This window comes from Lampetra fluviatilis, chromosome 10, assembly GCF_964198595.1.
Source record: "Lampetra fluviatilis chromosome 10, kcLamFluv1.1, whole genome shotgun sequence".
Taxonomy (NCBI): Eukaryota; Metazoa; Chordata; class Hyperoartia; order Petromyzontiformes; family Petromyzontidae; genus Lampetra; species Lampetra fluviatilis.
The window spans coordinates 11,355,762-11,383,444 of record NC_136284.1 but is presented as its reverse complement, the minus strand read 5'-3'; the positions used below and the strand labels follow the sequence as shown (position 1 = coordinate 11,383,444).

At 41.0% G+C, this 27,683-nt stretch overlaps 2 protein-coding genes across 2 annotated transcripts in view; one reads left to right on the top strand and one right to left on the bottom strand.

Annotated features, from left to right (window-relative positions):
- The window catches only part of LOC144934582 (FYVE and coiled-coil domain-containing protein 1-like), a 55,388-nt gene extending 28,386 nt beyond the window's left edge, over positions 1-27,002 (top strand). Inside the window, exons 15-18 of the mRNA XM_078860535.1 lie at positions 18,461-18,550; positions 21,306-21,516; positions 24,168-24,277; positions 24,777-27,002. Of these exons, the coding sequence (XP_078716661.1) occupies positions 18,461-18,550; positions 21,306-21,516; positions 24,168-24,277; positions 24,777-24,858 (493 nt within the window). The 3' untranslated portion in view covers positions 24,859-27,002. The remainder of the gene's footprint in view (positions 1-18,460; positions 18,551-21,305; positions 21,517-24,167; positions 24,278-24,776) is intronic.
- Positions 6,508-12,343, bottom strand: ACKR4 (atypical chemokine receptor 4). The gene is made up of 3 exons (XM_078860536.1): positions 12,324-12,343; positions 9,466-9,536; positions 6,508-7,620 (listed from the first exon to the last, which is right to left on the bottom strand). Exons 2-3 carry the CDS (start codon positions 9,469-9,471, stop codon positions 6,508-6,510), a joined length of 1,119 nt encoding a protein of 372 aa, XP_078716662.1. The 5' UTR covers positions 9,472-9,536; positions 12,324-12,343.
- Positions 27,003-27,683: the final 681 nt, after the last annotated feature.

The following is a 27,683-nucleotide window of genomic DNA, read 5'->3' as shown; positions in this document are numbered from 1 at the left end:
GAGCCCATTTGGGTTTTGAGAGTCCATGAAAATAGGTAAACTTTCTGAAGATAGCTTTTCAGTAAATTTTGTCAGTTTTTTTTATTTACACCATTGGTGTTTTTTTATTCCGGTGTAGTTAGATGACATGAAATATGATGAATGGGTAGATAATGATTGGCTAAGAGAGTTTGTGTGACATTCCTGGAGGTAATGGATATAAATAGTCCATAATGCAGGTTTGTTTGGGTTATATCACGTAAATATAAATGTGCCGTTAAACCCGCCACCACCCGATGGCCAAATAGTAGGGTTTGTCGTGTAAGCAGAACATTGCCACTTCGTTCCAAGTACAGCACACCGGTGTGTTGGAGAGTAGATCTAACCCAAAAAAACCATTGCTGCTCCTTCCTTTTGTTTATAGAAATCACTTTTCCACAAGAAATAGGTGTTCTTTAGACAGTGTTGAGCTATATCATCATCACACCTGATGATGATTGCTTGTGTTGCAATCGAAACGTCGTGATAATTTTTTTGTTTTATTTTTATTATTTCCCTTCTACGTGACTTTACCGAAAGAACCAATAATAGGAATCCCTACAGTCACGAAAGCTTTAAATCGAAATTTAAGTGTTGAGCTATTCGTGGGATATCTGTGGCTAAACTTGCGTTCGCTACTCGAGTATAGAGTAATTGACTCATTGACCGGAACCCTTATGAACAGAGAAGTAGCATCGAAACTTTTGAGAATATCATTCGGGTTAAGCTTAATATCTTCAATTGTTTTTACGAGATGTTCTTCGTTTTTAATGAACGAAGAGGTCCTACCGATGTAGAGCTTGTATATGTTTTGTTACGCGAAAGCCTACGCGTTAAACTGACGGTGTAGGCCTCGCTTTTCTTGTCCTGTAATGTTGAAGGGTTTTGGATTATAAGTTCATTTGGAAAATTATTCAAAAGTGGAATCGTTTTCCCCAATTAGTTTTTTGTTCTCAACAATTGTGGCAGGGGGGGGGGGATTAGTAGCAGTGTGAATATTAAAAGGTAAAAATCCTTCACAAGCTTTGTCATACTCTGAGAAATGTATTTTACCAGCTCGCAGGTGGTTAAGCAGCCTTTTAATCTTGAGTTTGTCTTCTAAACATTATTATTATTTGAATTCTTCGGCTCTTGAACTTCTCCATGTAACCCACATGATAGTGAAAGCACGTCGGTATCTACGAATCCACTCCAGACTAAACTTTCTTGACAGTCAAGCTGCTCACTCATGAGTAGATGGTGTAACAAGTACAGAACAAGTTTTATGCATTGTTAGCTTTGGGCATTTATGCAATTTCAGCCTGTATTTTAAACACTATAAAGATGATGTTCATTATTTGAAGTAAGTGGCTTTTTCACTTTGGCTTAGTATGTCAACCAATTTGCTCTTTAATTCGGATAGATATAACTTGTTTCCCTTGATATGCAAATATAATTATTCGGTGCCAGACACTCCGACTGATTTTCACTTTTTCATCCACTGATGGTGCGCATCCATTTTCACGTCTGACAAATCATTGAAAAAAATCTTATTTAGTCATATTTGATTAAAGCTTTAGATGATTACTTAAAAAATTACTCCCCACATGTATGATGAGGATTATTTTTTAATTGTTTACTGTGACATCGCCTAATTTGTGCAACTGCCACCCCCCCCCCCCCCTTTCTTAGTGGATGTGCCTTTAGTAACAGAGTCTTATAAGTCTTATCAGCCCATTAAATTATTATCATTTATTCTAGATTTGAAGCTTTCGTGACTGCAAGGATTCATATTCTTAGGTTTTTTCGGTAAAGTCACGTAGGTAAAACATTAAAATTAATAAAAGTAAAATAAAATAAAAATCACGACGTTTCGGAGGCAACACAAGCTTCCGTCTTCAGGTGGAACCGTCACAGCCACGACAGCTGTATTTACTTGATTACTTGATACAGCTGACGTGGCTGTGACGGTTCCACCTGAAGACGGAAGCTTGTGTTGCCTCCGAAACGTCGTGATTTTTATTTTATTTTACTTTTATTAATTCTAATGTTTTTTACCTACGTGACTTTACCGAAAAAACCTAAGAATATTATCATTTACAGTCCTTTGTCAGTCCACTGCTGAATGAAGTCTTCCACGTAACATAATTTGCCTCCTCCCCCCCCCACGTACGATTCCCACTTGTTTAGTCGCAGCTTGGAATTGAACTCGGCTGGGTTCATAGGGCTGTCGGCAAAACCATTGAGCGAATTCGTCACCCATGAGCCAAATAGTTTATCATTTGTGTGCGTGTATATATATGTAGCCGTTGGCGTGCTGCGCTATGAATCTTCGTTCGATCCCCTCTCATCCGTGACGATTGCTGTATCTGAACCGGTGCTGGGCCTCCCCTAGGTCGACTCGGCCTCAAATGAATGCCTGTTGCGATGTGTAAGCATCGCCACTGGGGTGACAGTGGCTGCGCATGGTGTTGGCCACACCACCCCCTCGTGTGCCGTTACGACTTTGATAGGTGTCGCTATAACAGCACTTGCCCCCAACAGTCTGATAAGACGAAACGGGGGATGTTTGTTTTTTGTGTATATACATAATGTGCTGTTTGGTAACAAGCCACTCAATGTGAGGATTTACCAGACTTGTGTTGATTGATCGGCAGAGGCGCTTCAGCGCCAGCTGTTGGTCACGTGTGCTATGGCAGGGAGTTTGGCTGGGCTTAGGAAGGTTCTCTGCAAACTCGATAGAGGGCATCATTTGCATGCAAGAGTATATTTCATTCCGTTTATTTGACTATTAAGGGGCCATCCATTTAGTACGTATGCATGGAGGGGGGAGGGGGGTTAACCCAAATGCGTACGCTTGCGTATGGGGGTCTACTGACAATGTACGTACGCATAGGAAACGTGGGGGGGGGGGGTGAAGCCTCGATAATAATTTGTATACATTGGCCTTCAAATGAGCCACAGTTCAGTTTCTTCAGCTGTCAGACAAGAAGTTGGACTGTGGGAGAGGTGTCACTTGTGTGCCACCGTGCCCCTGACTGCAGCTATCACGCAGCTCGGCAAAATAAGTGGCCAAGGTACGCAACTTAATTCTTTAATGCAGCCGGCGGTGGACTATCTGTTTTCTTAAACACGTTAATATTATTAATCCTTGATCGTTTCTGCGTGGATTAAATATCGGCCGTTCTATAGGATTGGGGGGGGTGCGTAAAGTGTACGTACACAGGTGGGATAAAAAGTTTGTGCGTACAGGGAGTGGGGGAGGGGTCAAGTTTTGACAAATTTTTGCGTACCAACTAAATGGATGGCCCCTAATGGCAGTGCAGTACATCAATATTGTTGCATAAACAAAACAAGGCAATACGAAACATGCATTTTTTTACTTGGAAAACGAATGCATTGAACAGTGATGTATTAACATTCTATCAATCATCACCCAGTGGCCCAAACTGTTTCTTCTCAACTTTTAATGCAAGATCACACAGCAAACGTATGACATATCTTGTGTAAGGTACGAGTAATATAATAAAAGTGTAAAACAAGCAGCATGTACTATATGCACAACATTCTGTCAATCCTATTACAGGCATGGGTTAGTTAGCCATGGCATGGATCAGTGGTGCTTAACCTGGGGTGCACGCAAACCCGGCGGGTGTGAGATGCCCCTTTTCTTGGGGGTGCCAGGAGTTTTTAAAGGGAGATCATCGAAACAAATTAAGCACGTAAGTCCAACAACTTTTCGATTTAAAGCTTTCGTGACTGCAGGGATTCATAATCTTGGTTCTTTCGGTAAAGTCACGTTAGAAGGGAAATAATAAAATAATAAAATGTAAACAATAAAATTATCACGACGTTTCGATTGCAACACAAGCAACACATGGTTGCTTGTGTTGCAACACAAGCAACACATGGTTGCTTGTGGTGCAATCGAAAGAACCAAGAATACAACTACTTAGTTTCATCAATCCAATGTGTTAACATACACTTTTTAACGCTTGAGAACCAATGGGGCGCAAGGCTGCTGTAAAGGTTAAGAACCACTGCCGCGGAGGTAGCCAATAGGGCCCTTTTTAAGCTATTGGAGTCCATAATTCGGTGCAAATGCCCATTCCACTTCTCGCCCTCGTATTTCAATGCTCTATTTGAGATGTAATACTTTTTGACGTACAATCATTTAAAAATGCACACTAACACTACGCTATACAAACGAGCTTCATGTCTCCATGTAAAAACGATTGATCTTGGTTCTAGTATATTTAAAAATTTGCTCTTGTAAAATCGGCTAACAAATATGAAATGTCATGCCTCAACTGTAGGTGGCACACACAGATAAACGTTCAAAGACCACCATTTTATATGTTTTTATAAACCTTTCTCTGTTATTTATATAATATACTTGTTTAAATAGCTTTCAGATATGGTAAACTTAACTCACACTTATTGTGCCTCTTATAAAACACAACACTCTTCAACAATTTATTGCATTAAGGTACATAACAGCTCGGAAAATATATATTTCTAAAGCCATACCATACAGGATTGTCATAATACATTGTATAATACTTATAAATTGCAGCGAAGTAAAAAAAAACGATTTTCACACTCAAAGGTGGGTGGTGTCCATCTCATTTATAGAGCTAAACCACTAGCGGAAATTCCATAGTGTTATGATGAGGCCAAGGATATGCATATGATAACCACTGTTGACTACCATCAAATGGTACTTATTTTAATGACCCTTGACTGGGATTTCAATTATTTGAATTAATTTCGTCTTTGTCTACAATTTTTGTTCACTTTGTGCTGTCAGTATAATGTCATGAGATGGAAAAAACAAGATATCCAGTCTGAATTCACTGAGCCCAGCGTTGTTATCACCTTGTGCTAGAGAGCAGTCCATGCAAGCAGATGTCACTGAACCGTTTCCGAGATTCCTTCTAACACTGGGGGGCAGCACTTTCCCACCCATCCTGTTGCAGAGGTAACGGTTAGTCACCTGACGGTCAAGCCCTATATTTTTAGTTCTCAGAGCTGGTAGTTATCCCAATGAAGTGCCAAACCGAATGTAATATGATGGGGTGTTTTGTCTAATCATTGTTCACCAGGCTAATATTTTTATCGCACTTAACTATACATTTCGGTTTGTTGGCATCGTGTTTAGAGATGTCATTTATATTCAAAACTTCTTCACAGTTGCAGAAGGGGTCATCACAACACTACTGACGTTCCTTAACTATGCCTCCCTTAAGCATACTAGGGGAACAACTTTTATTTAACCTACAAAGACGGTTCATCACATAACAAATCAAACTCTATTCTGTCAATTCAAATGTAATCCTGGATAACTCGATTTGAACCCATTATCTCACTGGTGCTCTTATATGGCATGATTTCCAGAACCACTGAATCCCCAATCACGATTTGATCTCGCCGCCTTCCAATGTAGAGCTGAACGCCTTTTACACAACGGCAAAACAATAAAACATCGTGAAAATGCCATCAATTTATATGGACATAATTTTAAACCCCTGTAAGATATGTTTATGAGTGACGTAGAGGTAATTGTTTACGACTTAATTCCATGGTTAATCACAGTTTTCTTTTTAAAAAAATTATTCTATGTAGCATTATGGATTGGTGAGGACGTATTACCTTGATCTGCACATGTATGAAAGTTGCAGTGAAAAAATATTTAAGTGCATTAAATTGCATTCACCGACTAAACATCGAAATATTGTTTCCGAGAATAACATTCAGAAAAGTGTATTGAATAATAAAATATTAGCGGTGCATGCTTCATCTCTCATAGCATCCAGTTGTATTGGGACCGATCACCACCTTAGTCCAATCCTGAGCTATTTGATTACATGTCTATGTTTTCTCACAAATGATCACTTGGCAAGAACATCCATTCCCAGTGGTACGTACGATGATACGTCAACACGAGCCCCCAATGGTGAGCACTGTTGTGGTGCTGAAGGTGAGGCCCCCCCCCACCCTCCCCCTTTGTTGAATTACAAAGTGGTGAATGTGATTACATTTATCAGTCAAAAGAGCGTTTTTGCAATTGTTAATAGGATTAACAGTAATCTTCAATCTTACAATTTTGAGCCCCTTATCAAGCACCGAGGTGGCAGGGTTTAAGCAGAATGCGCTAAACACCGTGCCACCATTCTCCCCAATTATTCATTTTGACCGATAAATGTAATATGCATTATTTCGTACCAAACAAAGATTACAATGTCATATCAAACTGAAAAACTAAATTAACCTCCGGATTGGACAATTCAATTCAGGATATTGTAATTCGAGAGGATGCCTAAGCATCACGACACCGGTGGTGTTTGGGAGCTACTTTTAATGGTCCAGCAGCCTAATTGGTCAATCCGGGTTGTGACCCAATCTTGGGTGGGTCACAACCCGATACAATACACGAAGTTCGATGCACGATCTGATTGGCTGACGAGATCCAAACCGACCGTACATTGCATCCTGTCAGCTACATTGTTACTATGCTCCGTATTTGATATTTGTAACTGATGTGTTGCTCTCGGCATCGGAAGCTTGCGATGACCGTGTAAAACTGGGCTGCCTGGTCCGCCTTCGCTGCTTCTGACTGATCAATCTGACTTCGCTGAGTAGCCGCACGAAATCATTTTTGAACTTGATGCCGATGAATGCATAGAGGAATGGGTTGAGGCAGCAGTGGCTGAAGGCAATGCCCTCTGCAGCTTGCTTGGCATACATTAAGCTTGTTTGAGCCTCGCATGTCATCGCATCATTGTATCCCAGGTACGCCTCTATGAACATGATGACATTGAAGGGCAGCCAGCAGAAGAAGAAAGCCAACACCACCGCCAGAATTACGTAAAATGCCTTTAACTTTTTGTAGTTTTTGGTATGCATGAGGGTAATTGTTATGCTGGAATAGCACGAGAGCATGATTATAAATGGTATCAAGAAACCAAAGATGTTTTGAACAATTGCCAGTCCCAATTTCCAGTCAAGAATGTTGCTGTCAATGTTGTGTCCGCAAGTTATTGTAATTCCATCATCAAAGGATTGGGCTTGACATAAAACGATATCAAAAATGCTCAGGGAAGATGCAAATCCCCACACAAATGCACATATATATTTCACATTCTGCAGCCTCCTTATTTTGTTGAACTTTGTGGCAAGGACCACGGCATTAAAACGGTCAATGCTCATGCACACCAGGAGAAAAATCCCGCTGTAAAAATTAACACTGTAAAAAGCGGTGACGAGTTTGCACATGATGTTACCAAAAATCCACGTGCCATTGGCCGATTCATGAGCCCAGAATGGCATTGTCGCTGCAAAGATTAGATCGGCAATGGCCAGATTTAAAAGGTAAAAATTGGTTACTTCTTTGTATCTCTTGTACTTGACTAATATCAGTATAACTAATGCATTGCCTATGAAAGCCAGGATGAAAACAATTGAATAGATGATTGGTAGAAGTGTCTTGCTGAGCTCCTCTGCATCAAAATTACATGAAGTTCCACTTCTTCCCGATGCGTAATCCGATCCATTATCTTCAGTGGACATATATTCAGTCGTCACCGTGAGCATATCGTCAGTGGTTGACTGTGTGACGTCACCCTTTAAAAGATAACAACATGGAATGGTTATTTCGAGAACAACTGTAATATTTATGAAATAATCAATTTTCCCAATAGTAACAACATTTTTTAAACATAAGTAATGTCCTTAGAGGCTAATCATGCTTTCAAGCAGTTTCAGTAAATACATTTATCATCCTTGGGTATATTGCAAGTATTTATACAGCACTCTGAACGAGGACTGATGTTAAATATAGCGCAAGCTCTTATCCGGCACTTTACCATCCGGAATGCTCTATTTACCGGCATTTGTCATAGACGGAAATTCAAATCTTCCTTCATTTGTGCAGAAAGATACTGACGGTCGTCCGGTATCCTTGCTGTGCCTCTCATAGCTCCGTTGTTGTTTACGGGAGCTTTAGGTTCGCTTCTGAGTGGTAAGCCAAGTGGCAGTCTGCACATTACAGTATTATACAACTGTATACTGTACTCTAAACGGCCCCGCTGATTCTCTACAATAATCCGAGAATGCTCTAGAACTGACCTTTTTAAAAAAGTATAATTTCTTATATCGTAGTTAAAATGTAGGCTCAGATTCTTTCTTGAAAAGTTTTGTGTACTTCGAAAATTGATGAGCTGTAAGTGTAACTCTCAGATAACCGGCTTATTTTATTAACCGGCACCCCGCCCCCCCCCCCATTTCGGATGGATTCCAGATAACAGAGCTTTTGCTGGACAGTACATAATGCTTAGTTTCATATAGCATCGTCGTTCACACAAATTGCATCTCACAATTGCTTCAGGACCACACAAACTGGAGGGGAACGAGATGGTGAGCTGGCGCCAACAATCGCCAAAGCTCTGCAGTCCACTATATATCAAGATATTATCGGCCAATTCATCTACCTGATAATTACGAAAAATACCTTTATAGTTCATCGGTTCCTGTATAAATAAATATTTTGATTCTCTGATATTTATATGCATGTGGGAGGAAACCAGAGCACCCGGAGAGAATCTGTGGCGTGTGGGGCGGCAACCTCTCATCCCATACAGAAGGGACAAATTGTATTAGTCTGCACTTTGCTGTGCTCCATTCTTTTGGCAAGCCAGGGTATGGCACCTCACCTCGACGCCCATGGTAAAGTAACCACCAACCCTTGCCTCCACAGTGCTGGATTAGAGGTGTGCGCACTTCCAGTGCCAGGCTACGTGGTGATGTGTTTTCAATGGCAACACTTGAGAGACAATAGATACGGAATGAGTGATTCATCCTATTTATATATTTCAATAGGAATAAAAGTCACTTTTTTAATGGGAACGTACTGCTATTCTGCCACATGAGTCCCTTTTTGAAATGTATACAACAAAAGGCCCAATTCACATCTTGATGAAAAGGCTGAAACACCTCGCCTTGGCGATTTGAATCATTGTTTGCTGATGAAGACCTTGGCACATTTTTCAGGGGAGAAAACACTGCACAAACAACTTTAGACGTTAAGCCAGAAATGCCGCTTGTTAGCTGCATCATTGAAACAGTTAATTTATAAGCTGACATTTCTCATCGGCGTTTAAAAACCCACAATGTATGCAAGATCACAATTCACTGTATTCCATTTGCCTCTTGTAAAATGCTCCAGATGTGTGGATCATTTCGGAGGATTAGTGTGAGATGAATGTGGGACGCGTGAAAGATGAGTCTGAGCATAAACGACTTTATAATTTGCAGTTTAGATACATGTGGCAATCATGATTTTAGCAGTATGTTGATTAGCTGTAATGCAGTAACTTAGCTTTAATGATTTCACCAATCTTCGTCAATACAGCAGTACATCTTCAGTATTATGTGCGTGTAAAAATAATGTGCAGTAACAAAAATAATCACCCCCATTGCAGTCTCCGATCGCCGTTAAATCTTCAAAATCTCTTCTGCAGTCTTGTACCGCCAGTTGGCATCTGCAAGAGTATCATATCGTGCCACTATTATATGGTGTGTTTAAATACAGCTGTCCAAATAATTACCAGGGCATGTATATCCATGCCGTGACGGTGCCGTGATGCTAAACACATTTCATCATTCATTCTCATTGGTCGTAGTAAAGACTGTCATTGGCAAATCTGAATTGGGTAACATTTTCTCCAATTGTAGTTATGCTTTTGTATCTCCAATTCACTGGACACGATTTAACTTTATAAAGAAGGCAGGACATTGTCTATAGATAATTATGAGCAAGATAAACAACATGTACAGCAAGTTTTTATAAGAATTTGAGATATTTATCAGAGGGACACTACTGGAAAATGTCAGTGTGTATACCTGTGCTAAGCAATGAAGACGGATCGCCACCAAACGATTAAATAGAGAGGCACGAGATAGCAGTGCTTTTGGAAAACTGAACTTAACTTTTGTAAAGCAACATACAAGTGGGCCTGAAGAAGAACGTTTAATTGACAAATGAAAGCTTAGATGTCTGCACATAAGCGTAGAGTGGTGCGTGTTTGGAATGCACCGACAGATTGGAAGAGTAACACCTGGTGATTAAAGAACATACGCAAGTTAAAGATAATATTGTTAGTTCTTTCGGTAAAGTCACGTAGAAGGGAAATAATAAAATAATATAAATATATTTTTATACTTATATTATTATTTCCCTTCTACGTGACTTTACCGAAAGAACCAAGTCACGAAAGCTTTAAATAAAAAGATAATATAGTTAACTATGAGAACTGGTAAGTGGGCTTGGGCACAGCATGTTTTCAGAAGGGATGATGGTTGGGTGGTCAAGGCTGACGGTGGAATGGTGTCTATCGCAGAGAAGATACAAAAAGGTACATTCAAACATGATGGAGAAATTAGATCTGCTTCTGTGCATGTACTCGATTGATTGTTACATTGCAGGACCGTGAAAGATGACAACATCTTGGGGAGATCTTAATCCAGCAGTGGATTGATCATGGATGGTGGTGATGCAATGAATCCCAAAACGTTGGTCCCACAATTGGTTGTTGAACTTTTGACCTCAATCCTGTGGTAGAAAGTGACTTACTCGGAATTGTGATTCAAGTTCTCCAGAACAAATTCAGCTGCGTTTCAAAGTCATATATGGTAATGTGGCAGCCTTGGACATTACTCACTGTTTAACTCGCTGTGATGCAGTGGAATATCCACACACTTACTGTGGCAATTTATTATTAGCTTTGCTTATCGCATATGATGTAGTTCATCAATAAAGTCTTACATTTAACTTTTGTAAAAAATATACCAGATGTTGGCTGAATAATTTGTAAATGTTTATACTGTAGAAGTTCTGTGAAAATGTGAAACTTAAGAAATACATAGGAACATTTATGTAAGAAGACACTTTTGGGCATGAAGCTACAGCTAAATATGTAACAGGATAAAATATTCTTTGTTAAATTCACTTATTACTATGTTTATTTATCCATAGAAACCTCAGTCTCACGACTCATTTCCCAGAGGGTTCTGGCAAGTTTTCACAGTTCAGAATTCCCTCGTTATTCACGAACTTGCTGTCCACGATTTTTGGCTCTCCGTGAATCGCATTTGGAACTCGACACGACTGCATCGAGAAAGAGAACATGATGAGAGAGATGGAGAAATAACTTATCGAAGCTTTCAGAGGCATCTGCGGACGTTTGCGCGTGTACGATATTCGTAGAGCCGATGTCGTTATCCACGAAATTTCATATTCCACGAGCATCTCCGGAACATATTTCTCGCGAATAACGAGGGAATACTGCAATGCCAATCAAGTGTATCTCGCACTTTTCGAATATGGACCATTACGCTGGCATGATGGGATCTTTCATCTTCTTGGTTCTTTTGGTAAAGTCACGTAGAAGTGAAATAATAAAAATAAAACATAATAAAATAATTCTCACGACGTTTCGGCCACAACGCAAGCAGCCGTCCTCAGGTGAAGAACAGGTCTGTCGGAAAGAGAGTGTCTGACACTGTCTTTCCGACAGACCTGTTCTTCACCTGAGGACGGCTGCTCGCGTTGTGGCCGAAACGTCATGAGAATTATTTTATTATGTTTTATTACCTTATTACTTCTCTTCTACGTGACTTTACCGAAAGAAGCAAGAAGATGAATCCCTGCAGTCACGAAAGCTTTAAATCGAAAAATGATGGGATCTCTTTAATCTGCGCCGTGAAGCCGGCGGCGCACCTCGTATTTTTAGGCTCGATGCAACCGCATTCATGACCACAACGGCTCTTGGATTCGAAGCGTCAACCTGCACAGCGAGAGCAAGCAGGGAACGCGTGCCACCGTTGGCCATGTAACCACCTGGGCTGCCGTTAATATAACAATATACTCGTTTTTATAAAGCGCCTTTAAAATTGGTAATCTCAAAGTGCCGTACATCCAGAGGTGTCCACTTTTTTTACCATGACTGAAATTACATTTGGTCATTCGCGACGTGCCACTCTGGGTTTTACCGCACATCTCAACAGATCCGGTAAAAAGTCAAATTCCCCCCCCAAAAATGTAAATACTGTAATTTCCACATACATTTTATTTACATTGAATTATGCAAAAGTTACATTTAATTCATACTTGTAGATGTTTAGTATTGGGGTTAAGGCAAGGTTACTTTAATTTCTATATCCCTGTATCAATGTTTTATTGTATTAAGCTTACAATGCACGCAGTAATTATCACATTTCAAATGTTTATCAATCACAATAAAGCATCATCCTTTTCATCAAAATCTTACCAGTAATTGGCCAAGTTTTCAACACCTTTTGCCTTGGGCAGTCTTTCCATGAAAAGACGTGTTTCCCACGGTGCAGGCTGGCTTTTTAAATGATCTGGGAGGGTCTTAGGCAGGATGCACAATGCAAGCAGTACCAAATTGTTGGTTTATCAGCAGGAACCTGTGGCACTCAGTTCTCTATCTAGCCACAGCAGAAATGTAACCAGGATTTTGGGTAAAAAGGGAACCTTCTGGATAAGGAGTGAGAACTTTGGAGGTGTGGTTTGTAATTAATAAAAAAAATTAAGGCTTTTTTGTTTTTTGTGATTGTGAAAAGGGTTTGGTTTTCAATTTTAAATTTATTTTGTGTCTTTGTTAGTGCTATAATTTTCAATTTCGTTAATGTATGCATGATTTAAAATTCAGTACAATGGTGTAGTACCACTGCTATATTTTTAGAACATGTCAACGTAAACTTAAGTGAATAACAAAAACTGGTAATGCCGTAACCATACACATTTACATATCAATTTATTTCATATTTTGCATGTATGTTTAAAACTATTTGAATTTACTCGCATAAATGAAGAATTAAGGATGCAGAGTGGGATTGAACCACAACGATTGTAATGGAACAATGCCTTTGTAAGGTTTTACCCAATTTAAAACAAATTTCATGGCCTATGAACATATTATCCCTGAAGCATCGCATGCATTGACAGAGGAGATCAAATGTTATTATTGCTACTGAACTATATGGCTCATTCTTAAAGTATAATTTTGTACGTGTAAATTCTAAGTTTTATATTTCTTATAGCAGCTCTCTACACTTTCAAAACTGATGCATGATCCGTTAGCTGCTTTATTTTGATGTTGCCAAAAGCCTTAATGTTTAGCTCCGCTGTTGGTGTGTAATTGTTCCTGCGTACAGATTTTGCACCACTAACCTGTACAAGGTCTTGAGTGTGCCAATCTTGGCTCTGCGGTTAGTGGACTCATGCCCATGACTGTGGTATGTGAAATGTAGATTATTTTACACAACCGCAAAGGTGTACACAAACGTGCGTGGCTTTTGATGATTGTTAAATTCTTCTGCGCTCTCACTTGGATGACATTCTTAAATGTATTCTCACGTAAAATGTAATGGTTATTGTAGCTTTTGCAACCCTTTGTCTATCCATTTCTGTATGCCGGCCTCCCGCCAAGCCTTTTACTGCTCGTTGTGGTTGTTTTTCCATACCTCACCACTCCGGTCAGCCTTTGTGGGTGGCAAGCGGGGTGCTGTGGCCGGTTTGAATACTACTTGCCACTGTTGTATGTATGTTGAACTTCTGTGCTCAGCAGAGGTGCGGGGGAAGGTTGGCTACGTACGGTGCGAAAGAAGTTCACTGTACATACAAACACAAAAAGCAGTTAAAAAGGGATTCGTTTTCAATTAAGATTTCAAAGTGCACAGGCTCCAGTGGCTTCCTAATATCGGAAGGAAAGAGCGTTCCAGGCAGCAGCAGCAGAAGCGCATCTGAAAGCGCGTAATGCATTGACCGTCTTTGTTCGATGATTCGCCAAAAGCCGCTGCTGCGAGGATGACCAGAGTTTGCGTGATGGGGTTATGCTCCTTGACGAGATCAGTAAACGTATTGTGGTTCATTTGTGGCAGGTACTTTGTGTGTAATGAGCGTGACCTTCTAGTAATGAGCACAACTACAGTTGTTAGCTATGGACGAAAATCTAACTTGGCAGCTTCATAGTTCATTGCCTGAACCACTTCACCACTGTGCCACCTGAATACAGAATAAACAGCCGACCATTGGTATAAAACTGCAAGCACATTACGATAAATATTTGTACGAGCGTGCATGCCACTATAACGCCGGTGCACAAGTCTCTCCACTTGTGTTGTGTCAAGTGCATCGCTCTGGCTTCTGTCTTCCACCAATGGGGTGGGGGGGGGTGCCAGGTTTGGGAAGCCCGAGTCGCGTGTTACACACGCAGAGACACTGCCATGAAGTGGCGGCGATGCACGCGGCCTATAGTCCAGCACTGGGGGGGAGCGAGGGTTGGTGGTTCGCACAAATGTTGTGACACTCTTGCCGTGGGCGTCAAAGTGGTTCCTCCATACCCCGGCTCGCCAGCAAAAGGTAGTACAGCAAGTGAGCTCATGGGCTTCCTTTACTATCTTTATGGGGATCGGGTGTTGCCGCCGCCTCGCACGTGCGCGTTTTCTGTGGGTGCTCCGGTTTCCTCCGACTTGTACAAACACTCGTCGTTAGTTGGCTGAAAACATCGTGAAATGAAAACTCAATGGCAGGACCCTCCCTGGCTTTTATGAATAATTAAATAAGGAATTATTTATAATTGAGGGTTTATCTGTTTACACATCTCCCATGTAGTCCACACAGGTTGTTGGGAAAAGTGTTATTAGCCGCTGCGGCCCGATTTGTGACTTACCGTTCTTTTTTTACCTACACCTCCATGCTGGGATCTCTCCTCCCTGGTGAATGATAGAGGCGTGACTGATTATTTAAGATCTGAAAAAAAATCACCTCCTAGGCTACATCCTTTACACCTATATCATTTACTTAGACTGGATTCCTCCAGTCTACATAAAGATTCTGATTTTGATACTTTATTTATTGTTTCACCCTTAACCATTATGCATTATTACTAACGTTGTAAATCAGTCAATCAGTTCCCTGGCTGGTGTGAGGAGTTGAGAATTCACCTCCCCGTCAATTGTTTTTATTTGTTGATTTTTGTACGTAATAGTTTTGTTCACGGGTTCCTTCTTTGGGATTTGGCTGCTTTGATGTCAATTTGTGATTATTGTTCAGCATTGTTTTGATGCAGTTTCATGAGTGATGCCACGTAACATTAATTGTTGTTAATATCAGGGCGGTGCAAAATTTGAGTTCCCCAGCACAACCGATAACCTGTAAACAAAAACATGTTTTCGCAATGTTTGCCGCCTGTTTCTTCGGTTGCATAGAAACCGTGCGAGAACACCTGTGTGCCATTTGCGTGGCTTAAGTCTTGTGGCTCAAGTCTTGTGGCTCATGGTTGTGGTTGGTATCAGAAGTATTACAGTTGTGCAAGAAGAGTTCCTGGACACATTTTTTTTTAAATGTATGCAGTTTGTAAATAGAAATGGTTGAATGTTTTCATTTCATTTATTTGATATAACCCTGTGAGCTATTCGGTCCTTGAATCCGGGTGCAACCGCAACAAACAAAAAACAAAAATATGAACAAGAAAACATCTTAAAGTGACTATGTGACGATGTGCAAACAGAAAATCCAGGAATGAAATGGCAAAATATTGCAGAAAAAATACCGTACACCAATGCTGTGTGCAAAAATCCCAGTGGGATGCAAGTCAAACAACAACCACAAAATAACTTAGATTAAGGCCATCGGTCTAACTCCGTACTACAACAAACTTCTTTTTACACTTTCCAACTGAGCTTGACATCGCCACACGAAGTATGATGTCTCCTTATATATGTTGTCTGTGTGTTTATCGTCACCTCTCGGTCTAATTCCAGGTTTCCACCTCTCCTGACGGTTCTTTGTCTACATTTCAGCTTTTGTTCTTTTCGAAATGCCCATGTTGCCAATTCATGTACCATAATATTCTCCACATAGAATGGCCCGGCTAGTAATACACAACCCATATTTGTGCCCCGTGCCAATTAAACTACAAATCATAAACACCTACCGAGTTACAAGGTGCATCCCCCCAACCTTTGCTTTAAAATACATGGAAAATTGTGTGTCTTTATAATCTGGAGAATACAGCAATTGTTTATTAATTTGTTTAGGTAAATTGTTGGTCAAAACTTGGAAAAACAAATCCTCATGATCACACACATTAATTGTTTTCAAACATTATTGGGAACAGGATATTGTATTGGACAATTTAGAGGTGAACCATCACAAAGGCAAGCCGGTTATAAGACAGATATACACATCTGGAGATGAATAATGAAGTAATTACTGTTAGACTGATAAATACATATCGGTAGGAAGATATGCTGTCATTTTGGAAGATGTTTTCTGAAAATATAATCGTAGAAAGAGGCATAAACACTAATAAATAATGATTTACCATCTCAGATTTGCAGATCATGTAGTTGATAGAACAACTAGGTTTGTTTTCTACCTGATGACGATTGCTTGTGTTGCAATCGAAACGTCGTATTCTATTATTAAATGTATTTTATTTCTACGTGACTTTACCAAAATAACCAAAGAGTAACTAATGGAATGACATACAGGAAATTGAGTAACATGATAAAGGCTCAAATCGTGCTCAAGATGAGTTGAGGAAGTTAGTTACAATGTCTATATTAATAAAAGTGATACATTAGTTTGAATCCTACAAAAAACAACATTTCCAAGCAAGCGTTTTTCATTAATGTTTATCTGATTAAAACGTACGTTCAGTCGCGTGCTCTGTGCTTAATGGTGGCAACGTCGCACTTGGAAATTAGTTGCCACGTGCACAGGTCTTTGGACTTCCAGGAGTTGTGAACAGTTAATTTACTTACCGCATTGACGCATGAGAGTGCTTTGGGGTTTTTTTTTGCATGCGCGTGTGTAGTGGGCACGAGCAGCACGTGCCCGTCTGTGAGTCAGTGCGAGCACGATTGCGTGCATTTCTTTTTACGCTTTCAAACTGAGCTAGACATCGCCAGTGCGCATTAGCTCCGTCCATCTGGCCTTATGTCTGTCTATCTCTGTAACGAGAGGTAATTTTAACTCCCACCAAAATAATTCATTATAAAGTAAACAATGGTTGGGTTGCTATTAGGGACTATTTATAAAACTAGCAAGAGTTTATATGTATTAAACGCTTAGCCGTTTTTCCGTGGTCGATGACGTTACATGTCGTGCCAGCTCAATACAAATTACGTAATCACATGACGTGATCTCAAGACTTTAACTGTGATATCGTCTCCTTATCAACCTCGAACACGAATGTTATTCATCATCAATGATCAGTCTACTGCTGTTCGGAGGCTTTCCCAATCCGTCGCCATATCTCACATATGTGTGCGCTGTTGAAATCCATCCCGACGCCTGTACACAAGCTGATTTCAATGCTCATTCTCCCCAGGTGTCGTACTCCTGGACACGTTCGCTATGTCGCCTCTGCTGTGATTCATATTTTTTTTTATCATTGGCCATCATCTCTCCTAGCGTCATGTCCGGCCCAAGCCCACTGGCTTTCTAATCTCTGATTGGTGCAAGAAAGATGTGGCCATTACTTGAGCATATTGGCACAAGACAGAGGAAAGTGGAAACAAATAATACAATGTGCAGTGGGGATACCTAAGGGCTAATCTGCCCATAGATCGTGATGATGAACCTTTTGACCATTTTAAAGAAAATCCAACAGTTTTAACTACAGTTCATCTCTACGTTTTATAACACTTGTCTAGATTTTCCACCCAACATAGCGCATCTGAAACGTATTGTTTAAATATAGTAGAATGTTTGTGGATATTTGCAAAGCACCACTTTTTTTTTCGACAGCACCGTATTCTCCAGATTATGAGAGCTTTCCCCCCCCCCCCCTGTATTTTAAATAAAAAGTTGGGGATTCGTCTTATAATTATTATAATCTGGAAGGTGTGTGGGTGTGTCACCAGATTTGAACAAGTTTAGTGACGCCAAGCATATATTTGGGGTGTGTCTTACTTCCAGGAGCCCATACCATGGCATGTATCTACCCCAACAACGAATCTCTAGTGTTCAAAACATGCGATTACTTTCATTTACAAACATTGAAAGTCCACCACTTCTCATAGCTGCACAACTCATAACTTCCCTTTACAAAATAAGGAAATTGTTATTACAGGTATCCTATGCAATTATAAAACAGCTTCACACTGTTTTTGTAAATGTGTAAAATATATATATACATGGGAAGTCTAAGAGGATGCAGCTGGTGATTGAAAACATGATACTGGTTTAGTTGTTAACTTGTGTGCAAACACACCCACGCACGCACATGTGACATCACAATTCAGCCCGAGAATATTGATTTTCCATCTTGGAACGTCCACGTTGTTGATGATGATGATGGAACTCGCCGTAACGGGCTTTGGCGCCTTTAGTGAACGATAACGAGTTTTCATTCTTGTCCCTTGTGCGCAGTATCTCGATAGATCGCGCAGCGGAAGAGTCCCCGCCTGCCCCCTTGGCCTTGGAACCAGAGGTTCTACTTCTCAAGAACAGCGACCCTTCGTGAGCAGTGCATTCCGCGTTCCGTGATCGTCAAAGTGGACACTGCATGACTGTAGTTACTTTCATCCGAATTCACAAGAAGGCGGCAGTAGCTTTCATCTGCATCTGGTTTTCAAATGTCAGGAATGATGTGCGATCACACATCTTTTGTGCAAATGCTTTAGGTAAACTTGTTCATGAGAGGCTTTGTAATTTATGAACCAAATCTAAAGACATTGCCCAGCCATTTGCTGGACTCGGTGACTGTAATTGCACATTTAATGCGCCGACATGTCAGGAGTATATTTGTCAATTAATATTTGTTACTTAGACTTATTATGCTGAGGGTTCATAATGCTGGCATATAAATGTCCCCAAGTTAAAGTTGAGTGCTTACAAGAATATTAATTTGTAAACGTACAGCTCTATTCGTGAAGACACTTGTTGAAGAGAGCCTCCCAACGCCATACTTCACCATGCTGGTCATGCTCGTCATGCAGGCGCATCTGTACTCCCTGCATTGCGGTCGGCTGATAAACTTCGCTCCGTGGCAGCCCACGACGCGCGATTTATGCATGGTGGTCAATACTATCCAGGCTGAAACTTGCTTATCTTGTGAGATATGATGAGATCGGCACACACTTGTGGTTTGGTTATTGGGTAGTTAAGTATTAATTTTATGTAAGTAACATTTTGCACTTACGTTTGATTTGAGGGTGCGTAAAATGTAACACAATTGACGGTTTTAGCATGCCAGCAATATCTCAAGGTGCTGCTCTCACTGGTGTCAGTAAACACATTGACATTAACAGGACAGTTTAGGTACAAATTTCGATTTAAAGCTTTCGTTACTGCAGGGATTCATCTTCTTGGTTCTTTCGGTAAAGTCACGCAGAAGGGAAATAATAAAATAATAAAAATAAAACATAATAAAATACAATTTTCTAGTGAGAAATTCTAGTGAGAATTGTATTTTATTATGGTTTATTTTTATTATTTTATTATTTCCCTTCTACGTGACTTTATCGAAAGAACCAAGAAGATGAGTTTAGGTACAGTTTATTTAAGAGAATTGGGTTTGTGAATCGGATGACATGTTCTTGCACACACCAACATTCCTCTGCTGGCCTTCGCGTGAACTCTGCTGAACTTTCATGAAAATGTGGAAAGATGAAATCACACTTGACATTTAATTATCCTAGGTCATGTTGAGTCATTGCATGTGAAGGTGCGCACTTGGTATAGTTTGCTTAGTTGGTAAAATTAAATAGGCCCCCTGACAACGCATGGGGAAGTAGAACTATTTCACTTTGTGCACAAGCCTGGTAATGTAAGTTTTGCTCATCGCTAATACCAGGCTGTGCTGTCCAACTTTTGCTCTGGCTACGTTGACGTTGGTCTCGCTCCTGGCTCCTGCCCTGGTCTTATCGGGATGCCTCGGTGGCAATGTTAACTACCTCGCCTGGTATACAGGAGCTCATGGGTTCAATTCCGACCCTGATGCCAGTATATTTGGAGTTTGCATGCTCTCCCTGTGGTCGCATGGATCTTTCTCAGGGTCCACCGGTTTTCCACCCATATTTAGAAACGTATCTAAAAAACTTGGCTACGATACATTGCCACAAGGTCATCCAACTTATTGAGCTATCATTCGTGACCGGGTCACTTCTGAACAAAGGATATATAGCTCAGTCGGCCTTACCTACTTTATCCAGGGCAGTTTTACCGCTTAAAATAAGATTAATTGATTGATCTGGAAAAAAATATAGTAAATCGTTAAATAGTTGTCGGGCATGGCTGTGACGCCGCAATGCCACATGGCTCTTGCGTCAGCTGCCCACTTGCTTCGTCCCTTTTTAGTTGCTGAATACATTAAAGTTGTAAGTCTAGTATATTCCGTTTCATTTGATCATTGGGTTATTTTAACTAGAAGCTATTGGCTCGAATACAAGGGCCTGCAATAGCATGTAAAGTTTATATAGCTTCAGAGGTCGCGATGGCGTGGAGGAGGCCGTGATGGTGGGGACGAGGCCGCGATACACTCACTTATCATACGCTGACTCGCACATCATACACTCATTCACACTACCCCTGACTCACTCACACATCATACGCTGGGAGTGTCACGCTGCCAGATATGGCTGCAAGTTTGGTCGTACATGTTATGTTTTTCGTTTATTGTTAAATTTGAATCAAAGTTCCTATGATTGCTGTTGTTACATTGTATTTTGTAGCTTTATTTTGGTGATTTCGAAGGCATACGGTTGAGCCGTGTTCTTGCGGAAGTGCGGAATTGGCCTAATAACTTGAATCTGGGTTGTCTTATGGTCGTTGTTGTTTGTCTTGCATCACACTGGGAGTTTTGCACACAGCCGTTGTAATACGGTGGTTTTTTTCTGTAAGATTTGCTGCATGGCTCACAGAGCTATACCTAATGAATGAAACTTGAATAGATTCTTGCACAACTGCATTAGGCGAAAAGGTCCAAAGGCTGATGGATTTTATTTTGTATTTACGTGGTGGAACCGGACCCTTGTTTAATCACCAAGTCATTGCCCACAATCAACATGGCTAATAATAATGGAACGTAAGAATAGCATGTTGCCTTTATGTTGAAGGTTGCGTTGATTGTAATACTTCTCGCGGGCGCGTCAAAGGCCTTGTGCCAGCGCGCAGGCCACCGCCATGGGTGGCACTAATCGCACGAGGTCAACACGAGAAAAGGGGTCGAGGAACCTTCATGAAGAACTTGCATCTTTTATCCCCCTCCTCCAAGGTTTCATGTGCCCCTGAGTCCCGAGGATGTGCGTTGCTTCGGCGAGTTCCGGCGCGAGCTGCACGTCAAAGCGGGGGCCTACGCGGTCATCACGATGAACGTGACCGAGAGCGGCCTCAGCCTGGCCTGGGAGTTCTCTTCCGAGAGCCGCAACGTGTCTTTCAGCGTGGTGTGGCGTGACGGGCCCGAGCAGCCCGTGGAGAGTTCCGTGGTATGGAGCAACCTGCTTTTGCACAGACACGCGCTACTCGATGGTGTCCGAGGCTAGTCATTGTGTTGAACCGAATTCTGCTGGTGTGAAAAAAATGCACCCCCCTTATAGAGGGCTATTTGGGCCGGTAGGATGTAGAACAAACAAAAAAAATAAAAAAATTATTTATGCAGAGACCAATAAGGGAGGGGGGAGGCATTCAAAGCTCTTGGGATGAGTTTTGTAATTAATTGTTTACATTTTTAAGGGCCACTTTTAGATTTCATTCAGGGTTTTCAGATTTAAACTCACATAATTTTAATTGTTCGCACAATGGAATAATTTTAATCATGTATCATTAATTATTTTTAATGTAAACTTCCATCAGTAAAACAGTCATTTAAATGTCATTTTTAAAATACTTTTTTCAAAACATTTCTGGTTTCTGAAAATCTATAACACATCCTTACCCGACTGGATAACAGAAGTTGCACATAATGATGTTTCTGTTAAACAACTGTATATACATGTGACAACAATGTAGCTACTGATATTATATCTGCCAAAATTATGTAGCTCAATGCACATATTCCATTGTGTATCAGTGATTTAATCGCTGTAATTCACAAGGCTCCCACACCACCTCGTAAGAGTTTTGCATGCAGCTGTGTTCAGGCTGGAGACATGAATCACACTTCTGAGTAAGCTACTTTCCACCACAGGATTGATGTCAAAAGTTTAACAAACATTTTTGTGGGACCAAACAACGTTGAACTCATTCACACGATCTTTATCCACGATCGATGCAGTGATCGACGAAGGCCTTCCCAAGCTGTCCCCCCCCCCCCATCTCTTACGGATCTTGCGTTGCCGCAATCAATCTAGCCCTTGCAGACGAGCTGAATTTCTTGCTCGATCTCCGCAGTAGACACATCCTCTTCGACTTGCTCCGTTTGTTTGGCTGTCGCAGTCTTGACCAACCAGTCATATATATAAAGTCTATACGGAACTCTGTCGCAACCACAGGCTGCCTGATGGTGCGTCATGCAGTCATGTTTATTGTCACATTTTTGGCTGTTTTTTTCTGCACGTTTCATGGACTGCAACGATGTGCCAACAACGTTTTGTGTAGTTCTGCAACTTTTAAGTCGGTTCAAAATTATTGGCCAAAATATTGTTGCAACGTCTCCTCGATTGGCCCGAGGGAAGACACATTGGTCTTTCTCATATGGTGCAATCATTTAACGTGGTGTATTTTCATTACCTGTAACAGCATACACATGTTCAATGTAACTAGCATTGATCTGTCATTAAATATGTAAAATAACACGACAGCTTAGTTATTTTTGAGACCAGAGCTATATTTGGAAAAAAAACATAATTTTACTTTGGCTTTGACAAGCAGCTTTAAAGGCAGCTTATTGCATCTTCTGGCTTGTAAGATAATATAATCAGAGAAGTCATGTCAACAAATGTTCTTATACTGTCTCATTGTGGATTTACTCAAAGTAAACGTTTACTAAAAGCAAACATCACTTATAGATGTGTGACCACTACAGCTACTTGCATTATCTTGGCACTGTCACAAACCTTTTTTTACTTTTGCTAAACAAACCTGGAATGTCACGCCTCCACTTGGTCCTGTCTTGGAAAATGCAATTTTACAATTGTTTTAATGTGTTTTTTTCTTCCGTTTACAACAGGAAAGTATATTTATATAAAATGTGATTGATTAAAATCCAAGTTTAAAGTTTTATTTTATTCAGCCAAGTGAGAGCTCAAGAGGCTTGGATCATTGCGTTTGTAAAGAGGACTTGGGTCACAAAAGTGACAAAACATAAACAAGTGAAATGAAGTAAAACAAGTATAAATCAACCGTGTCTCAAAAAACAACTGTCACATGAGAACTCACAGATATTGTGCAAACACACAATCAAGCGAAACAAATTCCCCCGGTAGCGCAGGTCGGCTCGGGCACTATCAGTTTTAGACTGATCGTAGTACAATGACAAATGAAGTTACAACCCTGGCACTGTTAAAATGAGCACCAACTAACAAGCATATTGTGTTATCTTCTACGGATTAAATTTGACTTAAATAAATGTAATTTACACTGCTGGATCAGGATTGTCTTAGGAGTGAAAATTGTCCAACACCAACATGTGTTTTTTTTTTTTTAAAGTGTCGCATAGATTTCGATTTAAAGCTTTCGTGACTGCAGGGATTCATATTCTTGGTTCTTTCGAGAAAGTCACGTAGAAGGGAAATAATAAAATAATACAAATTAAACAATAAAATTCTCACGATGTTTCGATTGCTTGTGTTGCAATCGAAACGTGATAATTTTATTTTATTATTTTATTTCCTTTCTACGTGACTTTACCGAAAGAACCAAGAATATGTCGCATAGATTGTTAAGATTGTGGTTTTATCTTTCACGCATCTTTATCTTTTGTATTCTCCAGGCATTTTGGGCAACACGATACGAAACACTGTTGATTGCACGTTCGAGGCGGGGAGTTTAAATGCGAAAGAAAATCGTGACAGACTCTGCTGAGCCTCCTTGGCTGCCCCCTTGGCACTTAAAAAACAAAGCGTGACGTCAAACGGAAGGGGGGCGAAGAGTGACAGATTTGCGTCGTGTGCTAAGCGTTTGGCGTGCGCATCTGCAGGTGCTGATTCCGCTGACGCGCTGCAATTCGCACCTGCAGCTGGTTCAAGGCCAGCTGAAGGCGAGGAGGCCTGGCCTTTATCTGCTGATATTCGACAACAGCTTTTCACGGTAAGTCCCTGCACGGCTTTCCCGCCACTACAGGATAAGCGGTTGATAAGTGAGCAACACGAACTCTGTGATTAGTACGTGCAGCCCGTGAATGAGTGGCCTTCGTATGACCCACGAGAAAAGCCCAATGAGACGCAATCTATTTTTTTTTACAAATGCAACTGGGTTAATTATAAGAGATATTAAATGTGTGTTAATTGTACAACCCGTTTCACTAAAAGTAGCCGGTTGTAACCAGCAGTGAATAATAAAGCCTACTTTGCATTTGTTATGGAGTGAAACATTTATCCCCCCCGCGCTATTAAAACAGCGTTTTCATCTTTTAGACACAAGCTGTGGTTCCAGGTGTTAGTCGCAGCTGATGTCATCCTTTAAAACCACACAAGGGCCCCCTGCAGCAATTTAAATTTGCAGGCGCACATCTTCCTGCTGGCGTCGGGCACTGACCACATATGCTTCTCAATGCCTGATTTAACAAACCAAAAAATTCCTGCCTCAGATTTTACGGGAAGAAGGTGTCATACCACTTGACGGTCAGCAAAACGCTCATGTACGATGGCACTGACGAGACGGAGCCCTGATGAGCGCCGTCGGCAGAAGAAGAGACCACCTGCTTAAGTATTCAACATCCACGCACAGGAAGTTTCCCCGTGCTCGCGACGAACCTGGTTGTTTTAAACGATCTCTTTATCTTCCTCTTGCCATATGTTTGCGTTCGCATTGGGGCTTGGCCCATGGTTTAATTTTAACATGTTGTTGTCACAAACACAGTCGTATGTGCAATTACAATTTTAACATCTTTTTCCCACCTTGACTTGTGGCTTCCTGCAATTGCATTCACTGGATTCGTTCGGTTAGCGCAGGGGTCGGCAACCAGCGGCTCCAGAGCCGCGTGCGGCTCTTTAAGGACTTCTTCTTTACGCTAGTTGCATGCATTGTGTTTCTTGAAATAATTAGGTCTTTTTTTCCCGAATTCGAAAAAAAAGTCCCTTGTTATTTTGTTTGTCGACCCCTGAGGTAGCATTTTAGGCATTTCTGTATGTCAACGCCCGTGTAGAAATGGGAGAATCGGCTTATGGGATAATGATTATAAGCGCATTTGGGTGATCATCATGCTGCTGCTCTTCAATATACCAGAGTCTCCGCAATAACAGGGATACGTATTTTTCCATACTGTCATTTTATCCATTTCGTGTGACCCTTGGAGAATGAAACCTACATCATTTAAAAATGACGGCATTTTACTCTGGTGAAGAACTGGAAAGTCAGCTGGTGTTATCACACCCAACAATAGGACAGCCACGTGTAAAATAAAGGAAAATACACTTTTACAAGTTTGTGTGGTGTTAACAATCCTGTATATGTAAAACATTTCTCGATACAATGCACATTTCAAATAAAAGCGTGGATATTCAACAGCTTGGACGCTTTTACAGCTGGTCCCACTGTTAATTAACACTTGTCCATTGATCAGCACTAGCCATGCGCTTGCCACATGATTCATACGAGGGAGGTTCAATCTGCGTGCAAACTATGCACATCTGTATCGCATATGACTAAGTGTACTAGTGTAGTGGTTAGCCTGCTACGAACCCAGCAACCCGAGTTCGATTCCTACTCATGGCCAACACCAATGACGAGTATCTGACTGGTCCCTGGCCTCCCCTAGGTCCACTCAGCCTTAAATGAGTTCCTGGTGTGATGTGCAAACATTGCCACTGGGGAGACAAAGGCAGCTGGGCGTGGTGCTGGCCACCCACCCCCTTCGTGTGCCGTGCCGGCCTTCATAGGTGCTCACTAACAGCACTTGCCTCTACAGTCTGTTCAGGCTATCCGGGGAATGTTCGTCTTTGTTTTTGTACTCTCATGGCAACATTGTGAAACTACTTGTGTGTCCATCACTACGTTAATGTTAAGAAATACTGCATCAGTTTTTAAACTAAATATATCCTTTGTGTGTAAAACAAATATAATAATACGTAGCTTAAAGCTGTAATCGTCTGGACTTTATGCTGCATGTTTTATGAACTGATGTTTTGTCGTCGTTGGATGATGTGCATTGTGTCAATGAGAGACGAGGCTCACGTGGCAAATCGGATGTGGCCCAATGGGCAGCCAGTTTACACAACTGCTTGCAAGAAGGGCATTTGCTGGTGGGGCATGGTACTTGGCCAGATCAAGGAGCGTACGCATTTGCTGCGATCGTTCTCACTGTTAGATAAGGCTCATCAGTCCTCGGCTCCGAGTCACACTCGGTCGTTGTACCTTGTGCATGCGGTTGAAGATACGAAACGGAGGCGTGGGGAGCCACTTGCTTTTCAACGTATGAAAACAATTCAATCGGTACAATATTCTTACGAAGAGAAATATGAGTAAACAACAAAGTACATACGTGCGTTTGTAAATGTGCAAACGGAATACGTATTGTATATAATTTATATCTTAGTATATCTGGTATTTTAGATACAGGCACGTGATATACTTTTCTACGTGTGGGACTTTATGGGAGTCATTTGCAATCATTTGTGAATTTTACATAGATACTTTTTAAAAGTACCGTTTCTTGCACTTGTTTGTGGGGTTATACTACCTGCATGATGGTCTGTTGGTGAAATATGTCTTTGTTGATCGTGTTATTTTTCTGTCACATAACATGTGTGCAATGACATTTTTTGCCCGTTTTACTTCAGTTTGTGTGCTGCTTCGAAATAAAGTATATCCATGACGTCGGTGTTTGGGCTTTCTTTGTGCATTTGAGAGTCTTAGCGTCACGAAGAAAATGCAATCGAATGTGACAACACAAAACATTCAATTTCATTTCGAGTTCGTGAGAAATGAGTACCGATTGAGAGTGGTGTCAAACTGTCACCGATGTTGCTACTGCCAGGGAGTTGCCACTTCCAGAAAGATCCTTTTCCTGACAGCCGCCCCCCCCCTCCCCCCCGGAGAGATTGTTCCGGAGATTCTAAGCGCAGTATTTTCTACCGCTTGGACAGACGTTATTTTTGCACTTTGGCCATGTATTATTTAGTCGGCAAAATCGGTCGTGCAGTCCGTCTCCCAGGACGATGACCTCGCTTTGCATTGGCGAGGCTAATCCGTCGGCATCTTGTATGGTTGTTGTGTTTGTTTCCCGTGAGTTCGGCCGTGACTCGCAAGACCGGGGTTTGTAGCATTCGGCTTAAATATTCCAACGAACTGGCTGCGGATGTTGCGAAAAAAGTTCAACATGTATGAAGTTCAACATACATGTATGGTAGTTGTGGGTATGAGACCCTATCACCAATTCAAACATGAGTTGAATTATCAGAAAACATTGCTTAAATATATACTTTACAGTTATTGGGCAGTGTTCGCAATGATGTAATACTCAAAACACCATCATGGAACATAATAGCTTTCCTTT